General features: G+C 51.2%; 1 protein-coding gene across 7 annotated transcripts in view; it reads right to left on the bottom strand.

Annotated features, from left to right (window-relative positions):
• The window catches only part of Col27a1 (collagen type XXVII alpha 1 chain), a 118,343-nt gene that overhangs the window by 30,846 nt on the left and 62,330 nt on the right, over window positions 1–25,167 (bottom strand). For all 7 annotated transcript variants that reach the window (XM_051187953.1, XM_051187956.1, XM_051187958.1 and 4 more), the window contains exons 18-34: window positions 24,453–24,506; window positions 23,399–23,452; window positions 20,201–20,254; window positions 20,040–20,093; window positions 18,680–18,724; window positions 17,417–17,470; window positions 15,499–15,543; window positions 10,710–10,763; window positions 9,081–9,134; window positions 8,793–8,846; window positions 5,562–5,615; window positions 2,788–2,841; window positions 2,422–2,466; window positions 2,289–2,333; window positions 2,008–2,061; window positions 1,200–1,253; window positions 503–556 (exon numbers count right to left, since the gene is read on the bottom strand). In XM_051187953.1, the coding sequence (XP_051043910.1) occupies window positions 503–556; window positions 1,200–1,253; window positions 2,008–2,061; window positions 2,289–2,333; window positions 2,422–2,466; window positions 2,788–2,841; window positions 5,562–5,615; window positions 8,793–8,846; window positions 9,081–9,134; window positions 10,710–10,763; window positions 15,499–15,543; window positions 17,417–17,470; window positions 18,680–18,724; window positions 20,040–20,093; window positions 20,201–20,254; window positions 23,399–23,452; window positions 24,453–24,506 (882 nt within the window). The remainder of the gene's footprint in view (window positions 1–502; window positions 557–1,199; window positions 1,254–2,007; window positions 2,062–2,288; window positions 2,334–2,421; window positions 2,467–2,787; window positions 2,842–5,561; window positions 5,616–8,792; window positions 8,847–9,080; window positions 9,135–10,709; window positions 10,764–15,498; window positions 15,544–17,416; window positions 17,471–18,679; window positions 18,725–20,039; window positions 20,094–20,200; window positions 20,255–23,398; window positions 23,453–24,452; window positions 24,507–25,167) is intronic.

Below are 25,167 nucleotides of genomic sequence, written 5' to 3'. Positions count from 1 at the left end.
CAGTAGTCCCAGGCTAGTTCAGTTCTCTTAGAGTGACAGGACACTGGAACAAGTCCCCTAGTTTCCTTGGCAGATGTCCCTGGGCCTGGCTTTTATCCCTCAGCTGGCCAGCATGGCTCCTAGGCTCTCAAGTCTGCAGCATAAGCAGGGTCCTCCAACGGTGGAAGCGGGTGGGAAGGGAGCTCCCTAGGGCTGGGTATCAATAGGTGCCTGTGTCCTCACAGGTAACAGGGTCACCTGTGCTGATGGTATCATGGAGATCAGGAGGGGCAAATATCCCAATGGGGGACCAAGACAGGTGCCAGAGAAAACACACCTGGACAGGGGACAGTTCAGGGGCTCTGAGTTGGTTGGGGACTCTGCTGTGGCCGCTCCCTAGCCAGGACAGAGATCCATTATCCCAAGCACAAGAAAAGACTGTTTCTCCTCCAGGGAGAGGACAAGGCTGCCAGCTTGGAACTAGTGTCAACAAGTCATTTTCCCATCTTTCATCTTGTCTCACCTTCGTCCCGGAATCCCCAGGAAGGCCAGGCTCTCCCACTGCACCCGGTGGCCCCTGCAAAACAAAAGAAAGCCACTGGTCTCTCCTGGAGCAAGGGCAAGCAAAGGCCCGGAAAGGTGCAAGGGACGTGCTCAGGTCACAGAACAGGGAGGTACAGAAGCGGGGTAGGGCAGCGGCTCCTGAGTCAGGATTGGCAAAACTTTGGTTTTGGGTGCAGGCTGGCGGAGCCTCACACCACCCAGCAGCTGCTGGACCCCCTGCTTGCCCACGAGTGTGGTTTACCACACAGGAGCCTTGGCAGGAAAATCCATGATCTGAGTGAGTTTGTGGGGAAGAAGAGGCCAACCATGGGGCAGGTCTTGGCCTCTCCTTGGCATTTTCCTGACACTAGGCCAAAGTAGTGAGGGTGGGAAGGGGACCTTCAATAGTCTGGGTCTCTCTTCATGATCCTGTAGCAGAGTGCAAGGCAAAAGGTAGGGAGAACCCCCGGAAGGTCCCACCCAGTGCTGTGAGGCAGGCTCCCAGACCCTCACCCTATGCCCTGTACAGACAGGTCATCTGTAGGATCTCTGCAGGGCCAGCCTGACCATCTCTGTAGGCCAGGACAGGGATCAAGCAGCAGGTAGGACTGCTGACCAGGAGGGCTACAGTGCCCCAGTAGCAGTAAAGGGCAAACCAGAGCTCTTTGGGCACTCACCTTGGGTCCCATCTCTCCTGGAGGACCAGCTGGCCCCTGAGGTCCCTGAGAGCCCTGGAGACGGACAGACATACAGTTAGGGGTTCCCCTATGTGGGGAGCTATGGGAAGGCTGGGTCACACAGACTCGCATGGAAACTGAAAGAGAAAATCCACACACCTACCTCTAACCATATACAGCTCCCCTTCACCCATCTCCAGGGTCTCTCAGAATCCAACTGTACCCCAGCAGGGCTGAACCCCCTGTCCCCTCACTACCATGCACAACTTCAGAATTGTTCTCATTGAGCTCTCTCCTCTTCTGCCCTCCCCCACCCACTCCCAACTACCCCTGACCATCCAGGGTTCCAGGATCCAAAGGCTCTTCTGGGTCTCCAGCTGTCTGGCACGCTGCAGTCTCCTTGGGGAGACCTAGCACCTCTGCCTTCCCAAACCCATCCCTTGGGACATCTTCTGAAGGACAATGGCTTCCCTTGTCCTTTCCCTGTCCTTCACAAAGCCCTCTCTCCCCTCCTTCCTTCTGCCTGTCTAGATGCTAACTGCTCCCTCTATGCATTTCTCGGGCCATCTCCACAATCTTGTGGCAAATGCACGTCAGCTATCTCCATTTAGTAATGGATCCAGTGGTCAAGCAAGTCAAGACTCACCCTGGAACTCAGGGCCAAGCTCTCCATCCTTGCAGGCCATTCCTAGGCCTGTCTTGTCTACTCTTCCCCATCTGACTACCCAGCCAACAGTCCCTGCTACAGTCAAACTAAGACAAAACTTCCAGTGCAGAGGTACCAGAGAGAGAGAGAATAGATACTTACCGGTTCTCCTGGGAGGCCCTTGGCACCTGGAGGGCCCGAGGGTCCAGGGATGCCCTGTGGAAAACACAGGTGACCTTAATCTCTTAGAGTTTCTCCATTAAGTCCATCCCCTTGACCTCAGGCTAGTCCTATGGTGTATCCAGATTCCCATTCCACACTTAGAGCTGAGATGAGGCCACAGGGCACCTGTAGATTCCCATGAAGGTCAAAAACTCACGGTGACCTTTCCCCACCTGTCCCAAAGCCCCATGTTGAGAATTTCCAGAATGGACACTACTCACGAGGAAGCCTCTTGCACCTGAGTGGCCTCGCTCACCAGCTGCACCCTGGAAGCACAATGGACATCATTAGAGGCATGTGTCACAACAAATGGAGGAAGGGTCCAGGACCTATTATGGGTGGGGCCTCACCTACCTGCTGTCCTGGCTGGCCAGGTCTGCCCCGAGGTCCCACACGGCCCTGTGGAAAGCAGAGCATGTAGGCGTGGGAGAGGGGCTCATGCAGACACTTTAAGAGAGGAGAGGACCCAAGAGGCCAAATGCCCTCCTCAAACACTGTCTGTGGGCATTCTTAAGATTTCCATAGAGAAGTTGGGGTCAAGAACCAAGGGCCTTTCCCACTGAAGAGAATAGCACAGAGCATACGTGATGTCTTCAATGGCCTTCCTTTGCTAGAAGGTGACAGAATGAGTTTCTGGGAACATGCCCTGAATCCTCTTGGGGCCTCTCTGCTACTTCAAGGGGTCAGGGATTAGAGGGACAACTCAGGAGAGGTCTGTACCTTCAGGCCCTTGGACCCCTGCTCCCCAGCTGGTCCATCAGGTCCTCCAGGGCCCTGGAAAAGGAAGAAGATTCCAGCACAATGCACTGGACGGCAGGGGTCTCCCTTGGGCTATGAACCAGGAGGGTGAGCATGCCTATAGCTTTTGGCTTTCCCCTTCCCTCCCCTTCCACACAGCCTGAGGTAGGTCATTCGTGCAATAGCTTGGGTGGTTCTTCAGAGATCACAGCCGAGGGAGTCAGCTAGAGACTCTAAATGCAATGGATGTATGGGCCATTCTATCTAAAGTGTCCTGAGATGGCCACCAGCCAACCTGTTTCACAGATGTGGAGACTGAAGGCTGAAGCAGAGAAACCTGTGGCCATGTTCCCACAGCCAGGCCTTAGCTTACTCTTCCTACTCCTTCCCTAACTCAGGACCTGGTCCTGGGGAGATGAAGGCAAGCAGGGGTGGGGCATTCCAGGTCACAGTCAGAGCTAGGCCTGAGAGATGCTCCTGGTTTGGGGCTCTCTGTGTGACACAAACTCACACCTCCCTGGAAGGGCACAGCCCTTGGAGTCACGCAGCCCACTGACCACACTGCCTGGGATCAAAGCCTTTTTAGGAGAAAGGATATAACGTCAATAGCAGCAGACACAGTCACAGAGAAAGAAATATGGAAAGGGTTCTGGTATGGAAGTGAAGTTGCCTATGGACAACAAGTAAGGGAAGAGCCAGAATTGGGACCCAAACCAATCAGATGCTTGTTAATTGCCCCACTGTGTGCCACTCTTCACTTGGACTGGAGTAAACACCCTGTCACAGGGTCTATCAAGACAGGACCTCTAGGCTTGCCTTTCAGGGAGGCTTACATGGTGTGGCATTGGAGGGGACAAGGTCTACAAGCCAGGGTTAAGCTGTAGAGAACAAGGAACCATATCTCCTGTTTGGAGGAAGGAAGAGAGAGTGACTTCCAGCCACCTTGGATGCCCAGCTGTTATGCAGGGATATGGTACCTGAAAGCCTGCTCTGAAGGTCCCCAGCTACCCTCCTTTCCTTGTGCTCTGGGAAGGCCTTCTGTGGCAGGCAGGCTAGGGTTTCCATCAGAACCACATGCTATTCCCTACAGGCCACATCAGAAGACCACCCTGGAGTTGCCCTCTAGAAGGGCCAGCTCAGTCTCAGCAGAACCACTCCTGTCAGGAGAAGAAGAAGATCCAGCATACCACAGCCTCCTGAGAAAGGGCAACAGGAGACAGGGAAACCCAGCTTCTGTGGCCATCCTAGAGCCAAAGTTCCTGGGAACTGACTGGGTCTGCATACCCAGCCAGGCCAGCTCTGTGCTGGCCCATTTTACAGAGGAGGAAGCAGAGGCAAATGAGGGGAAGTCGACTATTTGTTAATCCAGGGGAAGAGCCTTACTCTGAGAGCTCAGGTGTAGCAACAGACACTCCACATGCCAACAGCCCTTCAGTAGGAACTCCCCACCTGAATAGATGCGGAGAGCCTCAGAGAGGTAAAGAGACTATAGCCTAAGGTTGCACAGCTTCAGACTGGGAAGGCAAGAGAAGCCCCACTCATGGTCTGACTGGGTGCTTTCAATGGATGCTAATGGGCCATTCCTGTCTCCAGACCTTCCCTGTCTACCCTACATATGGGCAGGAAAGCCTGCATGGCCTTGCAGATCTCCTATGCCCATCCCATGGCACCTGTGGGGAAACAGACTCAGAGGGCAAAGAGCATTCCAAAGGACACAGGCCAAGCCAGAAACACAACAGGCTTGGCAGAACTTGTGTTCCAAGGCTGATCCCACAGATTTCAATTGCTGCCAAACCTCACAGAGGACGGCTTCATCCCTCACATGCCTCTCCTAGCCCTGAGTACCCCAGCACCAACCGGAGCCTGGCTTTCCTCAAGCAAGATGTGTGTATGCATATTGGGGGTGGGGACAGCTCACTCTTTGGCAGTTTGCCCTGCAGCTAGGTCAGCTTTCTGGGGGGGGGGGGCGAGTCACCCAGAAGCTTTTAGGCCTTGTCTCACTTAAGAGACTCAGAAGAAAGGATCCTGGCAGTCAAAGCAAAGTCTCATCTTCCCCATCTCAGGATGGCTGCTTAGCACATCTAGTTCAGGGAATGACTCAAAAGTAGATACAACCAAGATAATGGTATCAGAGCCACATATGGCACTTGGTAACAGGCCTGGGCAGCCTACACCATCTTGTTTCCTCTCCACAAGGAGGCACATGCCCTGAACCTTCACATCAGTAATCATCCAGTATGTCAGAAGCAGATTCATGGGTTCAGACCTCAGCTCTACCATTTTCTGACTGTGCAGCTTGAGGCAAGTGTCATAACTTGTCTGTGTTGGCATTTTCTGAGGGTAATGCCAAGGGTCAAATGAGTTAGTGTATGTGACAGTCAGAACAAAGCACTGGTGAATCTCCTGGGCTACTGTATTCAGACCAGTTCTTGTCTTAAATCTCTATGGTTCCCAGATACCCTCACAGGCTAGCTTTGGGTGTAAGACCCAATATGTGTGTGTGACTTATGTCTGCGTCACAAGGCCATGCAGGACTTAGGCTTGCCCTGTTGTGGCAGGCGTTTGTCTCCAGTGGTAGCTCACACAGTAGGAGTGGTGGCTGAATGAGTGATGCTCAGACACAGGCTGGGAAGATGGCTTGGGTTCAGCTTCTAGCACCAATTCTGGGTGTGCTCAGCCCCAGGCCAGTGCTCCAGAAACGACTTGACTCACTCCCAGTGGGGCAGACAACAAGGAGCAGAAGTGTCCTCACTTACCCGGCGCCCCTTGGCTCCCCTCATGCCTGGTGGGCCTCGAGATCCTGGAGGGCCCTGTGGGAGGAGAGGGCACTTAGAAGCCCCTTCAGGGCTTGAGGGCAATAGCAGAATAGGGAAGCCAGCAGCCATAGCTCTGAGAAGTAGGCACTCTGGCCTGCTGGGAGAAGTTCCTGGCAAGTGGCAACCCTGAGCCTGGCTAGTGACCTAGGTGTCTAGGTGAGAGGTGACAGTGACATGTGAGAAAGGCATCTCCTCTAATCCCCATGTCCTTTCTCTCCTTAGCGGGGTCTGGAGTACTGTCCCTCATCCCCACCTAACACCACGCACAGCCCTGGATAGGTGCCAACTACCCCAGGCACCAAGAGCCTTGGGGAAGGAGGAGGAGTGTATTGGGTCAGGGTGGGGACAGAAAGGGGCAGAGGCAGAGAGCAAGGGTCAGGACTGAGCTAGGTGCAGTAAGTGGTTCACACCTGTAATCTAAGCATTGGCGTGGTTGAGGCAGGAGGACTGCCACAAGTTAAAGACCAACCTTATTCAGTTTCTTAAACTGTGGTCTAAGACTCCACATGGGGGTCACATAACTGAACGTGGAGGCTGAGAAAATTACTGGCAGAAGTTAGAGGTTTCTGAGTACATTAAGCAAACCAAAAATTAATTTAAAATCAAACACATTGTGAGTCAGAGATACTTTTGGCTGTGCTCACCTGTGTTGCATTGAGTGTCTTCACTATGGCTTTGGCTGTGACCACACAGCACACACACTTTGTATTGCACATGCCACCACACCACGCATCACCGCAATGCCTGGACTCAGACTTGACATGGCTGCCTATTCTGAACTGCAATGTTCTTACTGTTTTCTGCCCTTACAGAAATATAACGCTTCAACAAAGGGAAACAAAGACTTCAAATGTTTTCCTACCACCATGCTCAGCACACAAGTATCAAATTAGCATATCTTTAGATTTTGTTAGAATGTTTGATTTTAAAAATTGCTATGCTGACTTGAGTTCCATTAAAACAAAAATCATTCAGTGAATTTTGGCTTGGAATTAGAATAGCATTCCCAGCTATTTCTGAATGGCCCCAAATACACTTCCGCCAGTTTTTATTATGTATTTATGCAAAGCAGAATTTTCAGCATTGATGATTAAATTTGAAACATCTGCCAATCAACTCTGAAAACGAGTGAGGATGCCTGAGGTCCTGCAGTATCAAATACTCAGCCAAGATGTAATCCTCCATGTACAAGTTAACTAGAGCTGCCATCTCAGTGCAATGCCGGCTTGCTTCCATACCTAACAAATGGTGAAGTGATTCAGGTACCAAAAAATGCTTCAAAGGGAATTTCTGTATGACATATTATCAGTAGGCATTTGACCTGTAGAGCTATTTTATGCCCCTATATACCAAGTGTTGCATAAAAGTCCCTTGGGTGAGGAATCAAGAGTGGAAAAGATTTAAGACTCTCTGGCCTGACCTAGTGTAAGCACAGAGAACCATCTGTGCCAGCCAGCTGGATCCTGTGATGGCAGCAGGGGCCCTTCCAGAGAGGGGCAGCCTCATCCCCTCTGAGCAGCCTCATCCCCAGTGAGCAGCTCCACCTTGCTGCTTCCACAGTCCTGAGGTATAGACATAGCTGCTGTCCTCCAGCCTGTTGCTGCTGCTGCTAGAGGTGAGAGCCAGCATGCAGCCTGACCCACCAGCAGAACCAGTGGGGGGGGGGACCCCAGGCTTGCACAGCAAGAAGCTAGACTTGGCAGATGGTTGGTGGGGATAGTGACAGCCTGAATAAGACAGGCTGTTTTGAGAGTGCTCTCTTAGAAGCCGTGTGGCATATTCTCTGAAGCCCCAGAAGCTAGGTTCTACATAGTTGAGCTAAATTCTTTAAAGGATCCAAGGCCAGGGAACAGCACCACAGCAGGATGCAGTTCTGGGCCTCCAGCTGTGAGGTCTCAGGCAAGTCATCTCACCTCAGTGAACCACAGTGCCCTCACAGTCAGTGCAAGACTGAACAAAGTCTCTCACCCCTATAGGACCATACAGGTCTTCAGCAGGTCCCAGGTCCTGCCCATCTGCCTCCCCATGCCTAGTTAAGGGGCTAGGACTGAGCTCAGAGTACAGAATGAGAATGTTAATATGACTGGAAAATGCTCGTCAGATGGACACTCAATTATCTGAAATGGCACTTCAATTGTAGAAGCCATCACTGTGGCAAGCATTGTCTTATCAGTAGCTGGAGCCATCTATGAGGTGCTCAGGCGTATCCGCACACAGAATGCCAGCTGATTCTCATCACAACGGTGATGGTAGGCATGATGCTGGCTGATGGGTGGGGAAATGGAGGCAGGGGAGGCCTCAGGTATGAACGTGTACACAGACATGTGTGCATACACGTGTGGAAGCCCCAGGTAAATTCTGGATATTCCCTCTAGCACTCCCTGCCTTATTATTCTAAGTCAGGGTGTCTCACTGAATCTGGAGCTTGACAATTCAGCTAGGCTGGTCAGTCAGCAAGTCTCCAGGATCCTCCCATCTCCACATATTTTCACCACCATACCTAGTGTTTTACACAGATGCTGAGGATTCAAACTCGGGTCCTAGTGTTTGCACAGTATATTTTACCAAATGAACCATCCTCCTAGGCCTAGAAGAAAGAATTTGATGGCAGACCCTAAGTACTCCTGGGTGCAGACTTCAGCGTTAAACACAGGATGGGGGCCGGACCCTTGGACTGAAAACCATCCTCTCCTTTCCACCATAGTTCCAGTTCTAAATCCGTAGCCAGATGTGGCTTTCCGTTCTCATGAGAAGGGGGAAAAACCACGCATGGCTGTGACCCCAGAGGGTGGCTCTGCCTAGGGACGTGTTTCCACTGGCTCAAAGGACTGTGGGGGAAGATACAAGTACCTGGTGCTTGGCATATGCTGTGGGTGATGACTGCATGTCTGCCTCATTGACATCTGTGTCCCCAGTTCAGTCTGAGTGGCAGGAAGCTGCTCCTGGGCTTCACATGTTGCCCTGTACAGAACCTCAGCCCCAGGCCTTCATTCTGCCACACTGTCTCATCACTACTGTCACAACATGCTCTAGATTTCATTTGAACAAAATGTGGGCTCAGGGAAAACTGCAGGATCTGCCTAGGAACCCAGCCAGGGGCCAGGGGCTGAGTGTCCACCCAGGTCTGGACTCCATGTGTTTGTGTTTAGGAGACATGAGAGTTTTATTTACCCGGGATCCAGGCTCTCCAGGGTTTCCGATACCACCTGGCATTCCAGGATGGCCCTGCCAAGGAGGAAGAAAAATGAGGAGTCAGATGAGGAAGGTGCCACATGCCTTTTCAGCCCTGTCACGGGGGATCAGCTCTAACCCAGGGTGAGGAGGCCAAAAGTCATGCCTGGCCCAGGATTCAGAGAGCTAGGCATCCTGGGTGTCTAGAGCATGTGGTATGTGAAGGGAACAGGATTGCCACCTGAGGCTAGGTCAGGAGAGGGGAGAGGATGCAGACTTACTCCTTACCATCGACCCCTTGGGTCCAGGTGCGCCTGGGGGTCCCATCACTCCACGGTCTCCCTGTGGTGGAGATAGGAAGGCATATAGGTCATGTCTGGGGTTCTGGGACTCTGGGGCCCAGGGGCTCTGGGGGCTTTGGGGACAGGGACCCAAAGGGAGGTAGGAACTTGACAATGGTCTATGGAATCATTCCCAGATCACTCACATCTTCAGGTAAGTAAGTTTCAGTGGCAGGAAACCCCAGCGTCACCTGCCAGGCAGGGCAGCATATGTCCCTGGGCTAGGATGGTCCCAATGAAGGATGCAATAATTGCATCACCCTTTTGATCCTGGCCCATGTCACGTGATTCTCACTAGGCCTGGCACCCCCTGGACTTGCTGAGGTAGAGAGTCATAGCTGCCTTTCTCTCTGTTCATGGACAACCCCTTCCCCCATGGCACCCCAGATAATCACACATCACTCATGTCATCTAGACCAATTCAAACAAGTTGGGAAGTCAGAGACAGCAGGCAAGGCTATGGCCATCCTTTCTCAGCTTTTGCAAGGTTTATTTCCTCTTCAGATAAAAATTAATTAAGCACCCACCGTGTGCTGACACTACTATGTGCCAAGCGTCCCCCCGCCCCAGAGTATGCCATGAGGAGAAGAAACAACTCAAGCCCATAATGCAAGACACCCAGTATGGCAAGGAGATGATGGGGACCTCTAGAAAAGATGCATCCTGGAGCAGGTATGGGTAGAGGGTTTTGGGGACAGTGACAGACACTGTCACAGGGGATGTGACCAGCTGGTGATGAAGAAAGCAGAAAGTTCCCTTTGGAGAACCCCCAGCAAATGACCCAGGCAGAAAGGACATGGTTGGATGGACATGGGAAAAGGGAACCTGTCCAAAGCAAGGGTCCACAGGTGAGGAAGGACATGGGAAACTTGGTTTGATACTGTGTGATGGCTAAGTAAGCTGTTAGCACTGAGGGCTGTGGGGGAAGGGCTCCTGAGACCTCCTGCAGACACTGCAACTTTTGGTGAGTGGTTACCTACTTTGCAATTGTGTTAAAGGATAAGGAGGAGCATAGGGAGGAAGGTAGAGACCAGAGGGCCCAGGAAGCGAGGCAGAGTGAAGTACTTGAGTCTACAAAGCTAGGAGGCCCGGAGGGACAAGGGAAGCCACAGATGACTACTTGGCTGAGGGGCTCAGTCAGCAAAGTGTGGCTTTCAGTGATTGACCTGGTTCTAGTCCCGGCTCTGCCACCTACAATCTGGGTGGCCTTGGGCCAACCACAGCTTCTGCAGGGCTCTCAGTGACCTCCTCTGTAAGATGGTGCTTCCAGGGGCTATGGAAACATCCTAGGCACTGTCCACTGAAGAATCACCCCTACCATTGCTACCAATGCTGGGTGATGCCAGTAGGCAGCCCCAGGCACACACATCAACTGATGGTCAAGCCAAGGTCTGGTTGTGCTTATGGGTGAAGACAAGAGCTGGGGGGGGGGGGGGAGACAGGAACAGGGACATAGGCTCTTGGAGAGCAAGGATGGCAGAACCAGAGGGGGTGGTGCAATATCTGCAGCTCACTGGCCCTTACGCTGATGGAAAAATACAAGCTCTGAGGGTTTGCCTCGATCACGTCCACTTACCTTCTCCCCCACGATTCCAGGCTCCCCTACCAGACCAATGAATCCCATGAGTCCCTGGGGAGGACACATCCGGAAAAACTAGTGAATCTGGGGGCATGCTGAGTGTTCAAGGCTTCCTCTCCTCTGGGGCCCAGCCCTCCCACACCTAGTCGCCACCCCCGTCCCGCACCCGGTGACTATATGGCTGGGACTGCTGTGGAAGAGCATAGCCTCTGGGCTGCTTCTCCCCACCACTCCAGATGGTTCAGATTTGAGAGCCAAGTGGTGGGGCTGCTGCCAGCAACCCTGGGAGCCGAGCATTCTTCCCGTGCCAGAAGCAGGCTGGGATCCCTACACATTTGGAGAACTGGAGTGGGGGGATGAGCTGGGAAGAGGCCATCTGTCTCCATCTTTGGGGGCTCTGGGGCTGTTTCAGAGAGAAACAAACTTGTTGACTGAGACAGAAATACCCTAACAGTCTACACCAGAGACAGGGTGGAATTTGGTGGGAGGTTTCTACTAAAAGGCTTCCCTTTGCTGAAAGCACATGTGCTCAGACACACAGACATAAACACTGACAGACAGACACACAAACACAGACACACGTATACAAAGACACATACACACATGCACATGCATACTTAGACCCATACATACAGATACATAGAGATATGCACATAAAAAGACATACACACATGCACAAACACACACACAGATACACATAGACTCACACATATAAAGACACATACAGGAACAAGACAGACAACAAACACATGCATGCAAAGAGACACAGATACAGATAGACAGGCACATATACAGACACAGACACACATGCACACAAACACAGATACACATAGACATGGAGACACATAGAAACACACACACACACATACACACACACACACGAGTACACCTCTTTTGGATTCTGTTTTGTTTTTTGTGTTTTTGAGACAGGGTTTCTCTGTAGCTTTGGAGTGTGTCCTGGAACTCGCTCTGTAGACCAGGCTGGCCTCAAACTCAGAGATATCCTCCTGCTGGGATTAAAGACTTAGCACAACCACTACTTGGCTTTCTTTGGATCTTTTAAACTATGTGTAAAAGCTTGTCTCTGGGTTCCAGAGCTCTTCTTAGTGGTCTTGCTGTCACCCTGAGCAGGTGAGTAGGTAAGCATGCATATATGCTTAGGGCAGATGGACAGCTGAGAGTCCCCAAGGAGGTAGAGCGAAGCCTTGCTGGAACCCACCTCTCCTCTGGTGAGATACATGCTCAGAGGACTTCTGTGTGGGTCAGGAGGGCTTAAGAAGTTGTGGGGGATCCCAGATGTACAGCCAGACATTTTCCAGAGAATTGGGGCATACGGGGATGGGTGGGTTGGTCCTGTGAAATCTGTTCCCTGTGCCGAACTTCTGAGCAAAGTGGAGCGAGACCTGGAGCTGTTAACAGTCCAGAGGCCCCTGTGCTCTATTAAGCTGGAGAGCTAGGCTACCTGCCAGGACAGCTGTAAGTGGCAAGCTCCTGGGGCCATGACTTTCTTTGGGGGCAGTGGAGGGGGGATTCAGGCAATGTATCTCCCAGCCTCCTTGTACCATTTCTCCACTGGGGGCCCCAAAGGATGTGCGCGACAGCATGGACCAGCACCATTGCCACCCACAGGATGGTCTCCTGGGACTCTTTCAGAGGTAGTATGAGGGGGCTACAGTATGAGCTGTGAACTCATAGATAGTATGTCACAGAGGACACTTTAGAAATAGCTAAACAAAACATGGGCATGACCACTCAGGCTTATAATCTTAGTACTAGAGAAGCTGAGACTGAAGCATGACCTCCAGTTTGGGTCCAGCCTGAGCAATGAAGCAAGTACCAGGACAGGCAGGGATATATCAACACCAACCAATCATTAAAACAAATACACTGGAACATTTCTAAGATGACAGTGACATTCATAACTGTGGGTCCATGTACTGAGGCCACTTAGCCCTGTGCATGGAACTGTCTATGTCATTTTATTCAAACTCCAGCTTTATGGACCCTGGACAAATTGGTCTGCCTACACTTATCTATGGGATTGGAACAATATAGTCCCTTCCAATCTCCTGACAGCTCTGATGTTCAAGACCCAGATGCTTTTCAAGGGGCCCAGGGTTAAGGCATCACCTGGACTTCCCACCAGGAAGCAACCAGACATTTAAAGGGTGTCAGGGAAGGAAATAAGGATGGCTCTGTGGAAAGGGACCTGCCTAATGGGTCATGGCTACTTTAAATTTATTATTTGTCAGGACCTAGAAGACATAAGCCTTCAATAAGTAGTCAGACAGGATCTGAGTCAGTAAGAGTCATCCAGCAAATGCCTGTCCCTGTGCCCCCCCCAGAGCCCCATGCTGTGCTCTCCTTGTGGGGAGGGGTTTGGACTGGCAGTGTGTCTACTGGAAGAGAAGTAGTTTCAGAGGCTCAGGGCTCCCACCCGACAGGGACAGTAGAGAAGCAGGCTTGAAAGTCAGGGGCACAGCCTGCTCCTCTCTAGCTGGCAAGATATGGAAGCATCTCCTCACCTACTCATAGCATTCTTCTGGCCATGGGGGGGTTGTGGAGGGTGCTGGTCACTGTGGGTGCTTGCTTCTGAGAGTCAGACACCATGTGCTCTCAACTGGACTACCACCTTGAATAGGTGCTGGTACGGTTATGGTCCCTAGAGGCTCACACCTTGTTCCCAGCACCTAGGACAAGGCCTGGCAGGCAGTCCGTGCTTGTTGGTAGATAAATGCAAGGGTTCTAGGGACCAAAGGACTTTCTGCTCTGTCTGGGGGAACACTCCGGAACCCAGAATCTCTTAAGAGTCAATGCCAGTTCTGAGTTACGCCACTGCTTATGAGATCTTGGACAAGCTACTTAATTTCTCAGTGCCTCAGTTTTCTCATTTGCAAAATGGGAGTCAGTCATAGCAGCTCCCGTCCCAGGACTGCTGGGGGCACTGCAGACGCTTGTAGCTAGTCCTTGGCACAGAGCCTGCTACCTCACGGGTGAGCAATAAATGGAGCTGTTACTGTGATTACAAGCAGGGCCTGTGGTGTGAGCTTGGGGGATCTTTCCTAGGGAGTCTGTTGTTCTGTCAGGAATAGGAAACAGCCACCAGTTTGCTGTGGTCACACGGAGAGGAGCTGGTGTTGTTGCATATCTTACAGTCAATACAGGAGCCAGCTCAGATGCCCTTCCCTCCTGCCGCAGTTTGTAACTGCCACTAGACCCACTGCTAGCTGGGGGCTCTGCTGTCCCAGTGAGCCGGGGCCAGCCCAGGCAGGGTCTCTACTCTTTCTTGGTCCCAGCTCCAGCCACTACCTCTTTTGAACATACTGTTGATCCCATTTTTTTCTCCCAAATTTGTGACCCAAACTGCCAACGTGGGTCAGAATCCAGGGTTTCTTAACCCAGGGTCTCCATCCATCTCTGGATGGATTGCAGAGGGTCCAGGAACTTGAAAAGAAAAATTTACAACTTTTATATACATTATCCTCTCATCAAAATGTTGTGCTTTTCTTTAAATACTAGTGTGTGCAACCAGCCAGCAATATCAAACACTTGTGAATCTGGTTACATATCACCACAATCAATCTTGCACAGATCTCAAAACGTCATCACACTTAATGTGGAGGTCACTGTTAGGTATCATTGTTGAGTGTATCAATTGAGAAGTAGATACACATATGCCACAAATGGACATATTTTCTGCATGTATCTCAATGTAACTGATTGCCTTGGAACCCTTCACCTTGACTTTGTGTACTTAAACTTACTCAAAGAGATGGGGTCCGCGAGCTTCCTTAGCTTGGCAAAGGTAGCTAAGACACAGAAAATGGTCAGGGCCCTGGATAAAATTATTTCCAAGCATCTCTGTGTCCTAACCGTCTAGGGTTCTAAGTATCTATTTCCCCAAGGCCAACCATTAGCATAACTATGAACTTGAATGTGCTGTTTTTTTCCAGTCAGGAAATGCATCAAGGCGGTAGCAGCCTTCCCAAGCTCCCGCTTCCCTCAGAATGTGCTCAAATGACACTGGAAAGATTTCAAACATGTTGAAAGGGGGGCCCTTTAATTCCTATCTTTCTCTCAAGTGATGTCACAGGCCTTGTGAGAAAGCCCGTTGCACACGAGTCTCCTGCCATGGATGGCACTTCTGGGAACAACTGAAACCTTTGAGGCTCCAGTATTTTTCCTCCTCCATGCTTGATGAAGCCCCTCCTAGAGGGTCCTCATTTACAGGTGTGGCAAATATCTTCCCAACACTACCTCTGAGCCCTGAGGTCAAGCCTGAAGGAGACACTGAGGCCTGGAGGGAGGCCCCTGGGTCTCCATCTACACGGCATCAGAAGTACTGCTCTAACTGGTAGAAGAGGGTGATGAGCCTCCAACTTCCTTTAACTGACCAGTGGCAACCTTTCTTCTGCTGATGTGTTCCTCCTTCTCAGCTATCCAGAGCCCCTGCTTTGAGTTGTGTCTTCTTTACAACCTAGGGAGGCCTGGACCTCGAGCCCCTGGAGAGTGGATCTACTTCTCTAGCTAAGTGAACACAGCCACTTTGGGGGACTCTCTGGTTTAACCCCAGTTCTAGGAGATGAAATCACGTTAACTCCTTGAGCAAATGCACCAAAGATTGCTTTCAAGAGTCAAGGCTTAGGAAGGGAATATGTTATTCAGGGTCCTCCTTCTTCTTTGAGAGTGTGTAAGAGGCCTGGCTCTGGTATGTTACCAGTCTGAGGACTGTGTGATCGCCTAGCAATGGAATAGGCACAAGTAAGTACCCCACTGTGTAACTTACCTGTTCACCCACAGGCCCTGGCCGTCCAGGTTCTCCTGGTTCTCCCTACAAAGGAACATAGAAGAGGAAAGTCAGGACAGGAGGTGAGACATTGAAAACACTTGAAGTCCCCAAGACCAAGTGGTCTTATGTGTCATTGATAAGGATGAACTGGAAACCCCAGCTCCAGACTTTGGCCTTGAAGAATCCAAATGGCTAGCAGCAACCAAAGAGTGCTCCCCAACGTGACAGTCATCACTCCCTCTGAGCAAGGTTCTCCAGCATCCTGACTCCTTTGGGATTTCAAATAACCTAACTCATTTTGTTAGGGTGGGAATTGAGGCCCAAAGGGGTAGAAGGACTGTGGAAGGTCTCAGAGCCAGCTAGAAGGAAGGCTGGAATTGGGACCTTGGTCAGCCTGACTGAGGCCCATTTCCATTCAGTTTGCCAGCTGCAGGGAGAGCTGGGATTGCAGGTAAATACTAAACCTCCACTCTCCCAAACTTTGTCAACAGCTCAAAAAGTATTGAAGAGTCTTGTCTTTGTGCTAGGCTTAGCCTCCCAGATTCTAGCACTTGGTGGCCTGGCATGGCTTTGCCTGGCAGCTGTGATCTCTGCTGGACAGATCTTACTCTATTGGTGACCATAACAGCCTTGGTCTCTCCTGTAGTATGGATATGTAGTATGAATAGATCAATGATCAGGAGATTCCCCAGGATGAATCTGCCCAAATGTGTCACCTTGCACCACAGAAACTTAACTAATATCTGAGGGATTGTGGCAAGTCCTCAGAGGGCAGGACACATGATCACAGGGACAGAAGTTTGGAAAGAAAATATAGTCCATGTGTCCTATTCATAGTCTCATCCTCCCTTTGATTCCCACCAAATGTCATTCTTACAAATGCCGGCAGGACCAGGCCAGAAGCATGGCCATTCATCCCTCTGGAGGAAGGGTATCACTGGGGCTCAAGGGATCCTCCAACTGTTTCCTACCCTCTCTTTCCAGACCAATCACAGACTTAGCCCAACATAGCTCCCTTTGAAGGGCATTCCTTGGAAATGATTTGTCTTCATTATTACCCTGACTGGATTGAAAATGGGAATAAAAACATATACCTATGATAGTATTTCTAGGGAGGTTTAGCTGAGACAGGAAGACTCACTCTGAGGATGGGTGGCAGTATCCCAGGGACTGGGGGCCCAAGTGAATAAAAGGGGAAAATGGAGACAGCCACCACTCTGGCCAGATGTGAAGAGGCCCAGCTACACTGTATGACCACATGAACTCCACCTTGCCTTTCCTGCCTTGGTGGCCTGTACCTTCTTAAAATGACAACCATAATAAACCCTTCTTCCCTGTGCTAACCCAAATAAACCCTGTCCTCCACAAGTAGCTTTTGGCCACGGTGTTTCATCAGAGCAATAATGATGAAGACATTCCCTTAACTAGTTTTCTGTCAGCTATTTTGTCACTGAGATAAGAAAAATAGCCCACTCCCTTACTGGGGTCAGTTCTTGTTTTGATCAATGAGAAAAGAAAAGGGCTCATTAACAAACACAATGCATATTCATTGTGCCCCAGGAGACACAGAGAAGAAAATACAAATTCCCTTTGCCTCTGGTTATGCACTGTCAGTCTCTTGCCTCTGCTCAGTATAAGAAGGCAGGTACCACCTCTGTTCAAGCTCCCATTCACAGCCTGCCCCAGAGTATCTGGACTGGATCCTGTTACTTGAACAATCCCCCTCTGTTGGACACTTCGGCTATGTCTACTTCCTTTTCCCTCCTCTGTTACCAATACCCTGGGGTGAATATGGACCACTTTTTTCTCCCCTGCCACTAGCCATGAGATTCAGGGCTTATTCTAGGGCTTTATATGTCAGACCCACTCCCTCTTCCTCCACCACTGTCCCCCAGGCATGCCTACGTCTCCTCACCTTTGAGCCATCCAGGCCAGGCCTCCCAGGAAACCCCTTCCTTCCAGGCTGACCCTGTAACAGAGAGGCACATGAAAGGGGCTACAGCTGAGGGACCCTGAAGAACTCTAGAAATCCCTCTCAGGATGCTCTGGAGGGGATCGTGATGTAGAGATCCAATGCCACCAAGCATCCAGACAAAGAAATTCAAAGATGGTCTCCAGCAATGTGACCTCAGCGTTGCTTCCTCGATCCCTGGGCTGAGCTGTCATCAACAGAGACAATGACCCCTGCTTTTTATGGGAGAGGACGAAAGGAAGTTGGGCAGAGCATTTGGGCACAGGGTAATATGGACTTCCAGTTTGCAGTCTTCCAAACATGGTCAGAGAACCCTGAGATGCCAGGGATCCCTATGGGAGGGTCAGATGGGAAAGTCTGCTTCACAGTGGCCGTGAGATGATGTCACCTGCCTTCATCACTCTTTCAAGACTGTGTGACACATGGTGTCATCACAGACTGATGCAGACCCAGAAGTGAGAACCCAGCTGACTCCACCAGAGTGACATCCAAGAGGCTTGCAAAAATGGGAAAGCAATGCCATGTGTGTCCCATTTTCATGCTTTGCTTCAAAAAAATATAGTGATTCTGGACCAAAAAAAAAAAGCCAAAAAACAAAAACAAAACTTTCTGCTTATGAGAAGCAAGCTTATCATCAATTTCCACTGAATTAATAAAGACATATACAGTATGTGGTTTTAATTATTCACATATTGACAATAACATGTGAGCCACACTAGCAAATGCTCTCAGGTGTCTGTCTCCTCCTTTCTGAGTGTAAAGAGATACTGAAATCAGAAGCCTTGAGGGCTGCCGGTCAACACTGCTGCTGGGGGCACAGGTGGGCCCGGGTCCTGCAAGGCAGGTGGAAGCTGGGGACAGAATGTGCACCCAGGCTCTGGGCAGTCACCCACCCCTCGTCCTAGCTGTGGGACCAAGGACTGGATCTTCCACTCTTGCAGCCTCCATTGCTCCTCTCTCATGAGACTGAGCAAAGTGGCCCCAGGGAAAACGCACAAGGAAAGAACCAACACAGAATCCAACACAATAAAGCAGGTAGTTAAGGCCACCCGCCTTCAGTCTCTCATCTTAGGCCACTTCTTATGTTTTGACAGGCCAGAGGCCTCCCTGCTGCTTTTTCTCCAGACCACTAGCCAGATGTTGCCCTGCCTGTGCCCACTGGCTCAGATTCAAGAAGCCCACCTCCTCTTGTCCAGCAACACTCACCTCCACGCCTGGGACTCCTGGTGGCCCCATGGGTCCTTCATCTCCCTGGAGTAGGAGGACACAAGAAAAGAAGAAAGACAAAGGAAAACATTAAATGAGATTCTGGGAGGACCTGTACGATAAGGAGGGAAAAGTACAGAAGTCCTCACAGATGGGCCAGGTGTCTGGCTTACAGCCTGGTCCCCACAGGGTGGGGAGGTGTCCACCAATCACCCAAGGGTCATATCACAAATCCCAGTGTCTGAGCTGTTGAAGAATAGGACCCCAGGCTACAACTCAAAGACAGATTCATTTATGAGCTCTGTAGCAGACGCCAGCCTTGGTGTGCCTGAGTTTGCTCAGAGTGAATATCCTCAATGACAGGCTTCAGCTGAGTCCTAGAGGTGACATCTTGTTATTTTAAAGATGCCATGCCACCCTGCACTCAACACTCAGGAAGCCAGTGTCCTAGGTTTCTGGTAAATGAAGAAGGAGTGAGTGGTCTCATAAGCGTAGAGCCTGGGTTTCCCTGGACAGTTATGTGAGCAAGGACAGAGGACTGGGCTTCAACTGTCTCTTCTCTTCCTTCCATTCCTGTTTCTGACTCCTCAGGTCACGATAGTTTCCAGGCTGACCATTCTGGCAACCCGGGCCTGACCACAGTCCCCTCAAAGTAACCCTGTAGCAAGCAAGCATCTCTAGCTTCCAGGAAAGCAACTCCATGCAGTGACTCCTGGAGCCAGCACTGGGACTCCGCCAGACCCACACCCAGCTCGGAGAAAAGATCGCGTCAGCAAAGGCCTGCTTGTGGTTGCTCATTCTCCCAGGGCTGTCACCATGATGCCAAGCAAGGCTGAGGGCCTCATGTACGAGGAAAAGCCAGGCTGCCTGTGAAAGGCCCAATCAGCCTGAGGCCTCTCTAGGTGCTGATAAACTCTGCTCACATACCAGCTACTTGAGGCATGGCATTTTGCATGATGCCCTAGTGTCTCCCAGGAGCATATCTGAGAACAGCATAGAATCTGAGCATGGACTCCAGGCCAAGGCACACCCGGGTTCTAGCCAAGGCCTTGCTGCTATTAACATGGGGCCTGGCAGTCATGGCCCTCCCTGACTCTCCAAGGACCCCACTTTTAAGAAGGGACCGACCCTTCCTATTCTCCTAAATTAACACTGATAAACTGTAATAGGTGTGGAAGGAAGTCACTTTGTCCCACCCGGTCAGAGAAGAGTCACAGGCTGGGTTGCAATGGAACAGATGCTCTGGAATCTGAGGTGGCCCTGGCCACATCAAGGCTTTGGTACCCTGGACAGAGCCAGCTGGGTGCTGGGACAGGCTGGAGAAGACAAAGAGGGACAGGAGGAGACAGGGATAGCTCACCTCAGGTCCCAGCTGCCCGGAAGGTCCAGGCAGGCCTCGGGCTCCAGGCTTACCCTGGGAGAGAGAAAGAGTCTCAGAGGCGGCACCTCCACCTTATGTTGGCAGCCATCTTGGGCCCTGGGATTTCTCCAGCCAAGGACCTTAGGTGGGAAAGGACTCACCTTCATGCCTTCAGGACCGTTGTCCCCTGGGGGGCCAATGTCTCCTGGGAAACCCTGTGGGAAGGCAGAAAGCCAGGTCACCTGGGCTGCTTGGTAGGTGTTCGGAACGTGCCCCATGCACCGTGTGCCTTGAGTGCTCTCCCTACCACTACTGTCATGTGACCTGTGGTAGGTCAGCTACTTCATCCCATCTCTTCAGTCCCCGAGTCTGACTTTCCAGAGTAGCTAAGAAAGTACAGAAGGAACTGAGTGTAGTGACCCATGTCTTTAACCTTACAACTGGGAAGGGGAGGCAAAGTCAGGAAGATAAGGAGTTCAAGGTCATCCTTAGTTACATATCAAGTTCAAAGATAACCTGTCCTGCATGAGACCTTCCGAGAGAGAGGTGGGGGAGGAGAAACAGAAAAACAGAAAGAAAACCATTCAGGAACACACGGAGGCTGTCACACATAGAAGCTGTTACACACGGTCATCTGACTCAATGGAGCCCCAGGTTCCAGGAACACTGAACACTGAGTCAGCAGCCCTGACTGAGAAGACTTACCCACTATCCACACTTTTTCTGTGGGCTATGACTTGCCACACTGGTTGTGCAGAGGCAACTGCTAATGTCCTTAATCATGGCCCCTCCTATCAGAAGCTAGAATTCCTAAATTCTCCTTGGCCAGAGGGCTGAACTCTGCAACACACTCCCATCCTGGCCTACAGATTGGGAGTGGGGGGGCTATCCCAATGCGTGATCATGTCCCAAATAGTTCAAGTCTGGAGCAGAGAGGCCCCCTTCTCACTATAGCCTGGGGCCTCTGCTGGGGACCCCTTTCCCCATCCCAGAGGCTTGTGTCTATCATAGCTGCTAGCCACGGGCAAAGTGCCCGTTGGCCTAGCTGTTTCTAGCGGGCCAGTTTCCACAAGCTAGTATGGAAACCTCTCTCTGGGTTTTATGTGGAATACCTCTGCTAATCCAGCCTAGAAACCCATTAGCCGGGGGCAGTCCTACTCTTTCTTTCCTGCCTGCCAGCTAGAAGTCAAGGCCTTTCATTTTTTTTTTTCATGACTCTCTGACTAAAATGCCCCCTCTTGCTTTGTTCTTATGTTGGTGGGGGTTTTTTTGTTTTGTTTTGTTTTTCTTCCCTTTAACTGCATACTACTAATTTCTGTTAAACTCCTTTGTCTTTTTTTCCCAAATGATCCCAAATATATTTTTCTCTAGAAATCTCACTATGTCATCTAGGCTAGCCTGGAACTTGCTATGCAGACCAGGCTGGTCTTGAACTCCCAGGGATCTTCCTGCCTCAACCTCCTGAGTGCTGGGATTAAAGGCATGCACCGCCACATAAGTAGGTAGGTCTGAGTTTGGAGCTAGCACACTGAAGAGGAAGTTCCTTCTAAATGGGACCCAAATCCTGTCCTGTTACTCCTTCACTGTGTAATGGGCAAGTTACTCAGCCTCCCTGGGCCTTGGCTTATAGAGTAGTTTTAGATCAAACCCTTCCAGGGCAGCTAAGGGTGAAATGAGTGATGGAAGCCAGGGGCTTACACTGGCCTCCGGCGGTGAGTACACACTACAAGCTTGCATCCACAAGAGCTTGGGCTCGGAAACCACCCTTGCCTGGTGTTGAATAAAGGAGGCTATTGGGTCAGCAGGTTGCAAGCAGGGGCTCCCTCCCTGTTCCCGAGGGCCAGGTGCTAGCCAGGAAAGACACCAGCACACTCATAGCTTCTGCCTTCCATCAGCCAGAGCCACTTCTGCCTATGGAGTCAGCCAATCAAAACAGCACAAATTTAGGCGAGGCAGACCCCAGAGGGGCCCTGGGAGCCAGAGTCAAGCTGAACTGCTACTGAGCGGTGACCCTGAGGATCCAAGCCTTGTTTTCCTAGCCATAAACAGGCAGCACTCTCAGCTCCCCACCCACCACTGGGCTTCAAGCCTTGTTTTCCCATCCTCAGACAGAGGCAGAACTCTCCTGTCCCCACCCATGAGCCCTGCCATGGTATGGCAAGTTCCTTCCTTAGCTGCTTCCCAGCTCCTGGCCCAAGAAGAGCCTCATCCATCCATTAGTTCATGTTCAGGGGTGAGCGTTCCTCCCTCATTGGCCAGGCTGTTGGGAAATCCAGACTCTGGAGCCTTTTTCCACACTGAGCAGAGGATGGAGGGGAGGCCAAGTTCATCTGTCTAAAGATAGGGTTGTGTCCTGGCCAAAGTCAACAGAGCGGAGAGTCAGACTGTGGCTTTTAGGAAGCATGCCCTCATCCACTGGGGAGGCTATGAGTGATCTCTGGAAGGCTTGGGGGGAGGCCCTTAGGGCCAGGCTCTCTCCTTGGCTGAAGGAATCTCGTGGAGGAGCAAGGCCCTGAGGCCAGGGAGCTCCAGGTGAGGGGTGGTTGTCCTGGGTGGGGACTGGGTGGCAACAAGCCTGAGATGCACAGAAAGCCTGTAATGGGGACCAGGTTAGTGAGGCTAGAGGGAGTGTCCATTTGGTGTCTATGGTCTAGCCTTGAGATGTTCATCATCACTTGTGTCAGCAGCTGCCAGGTGTTCTCCATGTTCCCCAGGGCTTAGCTGGCATTGCCACCCTCCTTGGTTTCACGTTCTTCAGCCAGTCCAGGATCAGCGGCTCCCTTCCATCCCTTGCATCCCCACCGTGTCTGGGAGCACTGATCCCTGGGGAGTGGCCAGGGAAAAGGAGATTCAGTGGAGACCCCCACTGCTCCAAAGGGGAGCAGACAGCAGCTCTGGAAAGGCTTTGGAGATGGCTCTGTTGGAACCACAAGTGTCAGCTTGGCCATTGCTAGAGGACTCTAAGGTTAGCTTGGGGAGCCCCTGGGTGAGACAGGACAAGCTGATAGGGAAGGAGAACACAGAAGGTATGGACCTGTGCATTTCCTTTCTTTTTTCCTTTTGGTTTCTAAGACAGGATCTAGCTACATAGCTTAGGCTGACCTTGAGCTCGCAAATATCCTCCTGCCTCTACCCCCACTGGAGTGCTAGGATCCTAGCATGTACCACTGAGCCCATCTCTAGCCTTGTCCTTGTCTCCCACTTTATGTGACCCAGAACAACTCCTTTACCATATCTGAGCACAACACTAAGGCCTAGTCAGATGTAGGGGGCAGGGAAGGAGACAGACAGACAGACACACAGACAGAAATAGAGAGGGGGCCAGACAGACAGACATATGACAGACAGACATCACATACCTCAGGACCAGGAGGTCCAGGAAACCCAAGTGAGCCTTTGTCTCCAGCTTTGCCCTGTGGAAGACATAGGATCACTACACAGGATTAGCACAGGCCCTACCTTCCATCATCACCCTATCTTCAGCTGAGGGCAGATGGAAAGTTCTGGAACTACACAAGCGAGATCTGCCTAGTAGGCTAAACAAAAAAGCAGTTACTGCAATGTCTTCTGTTATGTGTACAAAAGGAGACCCAGGCGAGTCACTTCAGTCTTCAGAATCTAAACTTCCACATCTAGAGAGGGAAGCAGTCATCTCTGCCCGCCCTCTGCTCCTTGGGTATAGACCGCATGCATGTAAAGAAAGTGACAAAAGGTGTGACACATGCTAACATCCAGTGGCATGAGATGGATGATGATGGGGGAATGTCCTTCTGTATGTTGTGAATATATGTTTCTCTTATTGGTTGATGAATAAAGCTGTACAGGATGTAGCCAGGCAGAGGCTATCAGACTAGGAAAATTCTGGGAAGAGGAAGGTAGAGAGAGAGTCACCAGAGAGATGCCATGTAAGTGCCGAGGAAGAAAGAGGTCTGAGTATCACCGGTAAGCCAAGACTACATGGAGATACACAGATTAATAGAAGTGGGCTAACAATTAAGAGAGAGCTAGCTAATAAGAAGCCAGAGCCATTGGCCAAGCAGTTCATAGTATAAGCCTCTGTGTGTTTATTTGGAACTGAAGAGCTGTAGGACCAGGCAGGACAGAAACTTGCATCTACAGGATAACATCAGTAGTGTGCACGGGCATGCAGAATCGGTTCCAATTAGAGTCCATTGGTGTGCAGGGCCTGGGTCCAGTCTAGAATGACTCCTGCCCTTCAGTTTATGAAACTATCCAGGAAATTGGCCAGTAGCCATCTGTGCCTCACTCTGCTCGGCCCCAGGACAGCTGGAAGACAATGGGAAGTCTTGGATGTGGGTATAACCCCAGCAGTGGTCCATAAGCAAGTGGAGGGTACTGGCTTTAGTATCCCAAAGCTACAGTCAGGTGGAGGGATGAGGAAGAGGAACTTACCAGAGGCCCTGGCTTCCCTCGGGCACCTGGGAACCCTGGCAAGCCCTGACTGCCCTGTGAATAGAAAGCAAGCTGGGTTATCAAAAAATAGCCATTGCCCAGAACATTCACAGTACCCTCCTGCCCACCCATCTTCAGAAAGGAGGAGGGCCTCCATCCCCACTGCAGGCTTTGGCTGAGCTCACACTTATTGCACCCCAAGACCTGGGGTGCCAGGACTGGGAGCAACCCTGGCCTACTGTACAGGACTCAGGGAATCTTCATCTGTAATAGCCCTACAGTGCCCTTCAGGCCACTCGAGACCAGAGCCCAAAGGAAGAGCAGCCAGGCCTGTATGTCATAACCTAGACATGGACACTGGGTCAGGACAGGCCGGCTGGGAAGAAGGGAAGGGGGGCTGTTTAACATCTGGGCCTGATGGGCTGGCTGGGAGAGCCAGATGTGGCCACATGGTCAACCCTAGCAAAGAAGCCATTCTCAGCAGTCCACAGCCAGCCCCTGGAGACAAGGCCACCATGGTCCAGCCGTTGTTCCTTCTGTCAGCACAGCCAGTCCTGTCCATCCTTCCCTCCCTCTGGCCAACTTGTCCTGAATTTTCAGTTGAGTGTGGGGCCCGAGAGGAACTGTCAGGGCAGCCGTGGGCCCTGTTCCCCATGGAATTCAGTCTGCAGGAGGTTAAGCACAAGTCCCCAAACTAAGGAGAAGAGTATTGTAA

This window comes from Phodopus roborovskii, unplaced genomic scaffold, assembly GCF_943737965.1.
Source record: "Phodopus roborovskii unplaced genomic scaffold, PHOROB, whole genome shotgun sequence".
NCBI lineage: Eukaryota > Metazoa > Chordata > Mammalia > Rodentia > Cricetidae > Phodopus > Phodopus roborovskii.
The sequence above is the reverse complement of the archived record's forward strand: the minus strand, read 5'-3'. Positions and strand labels throughout refer to the sequence as shown.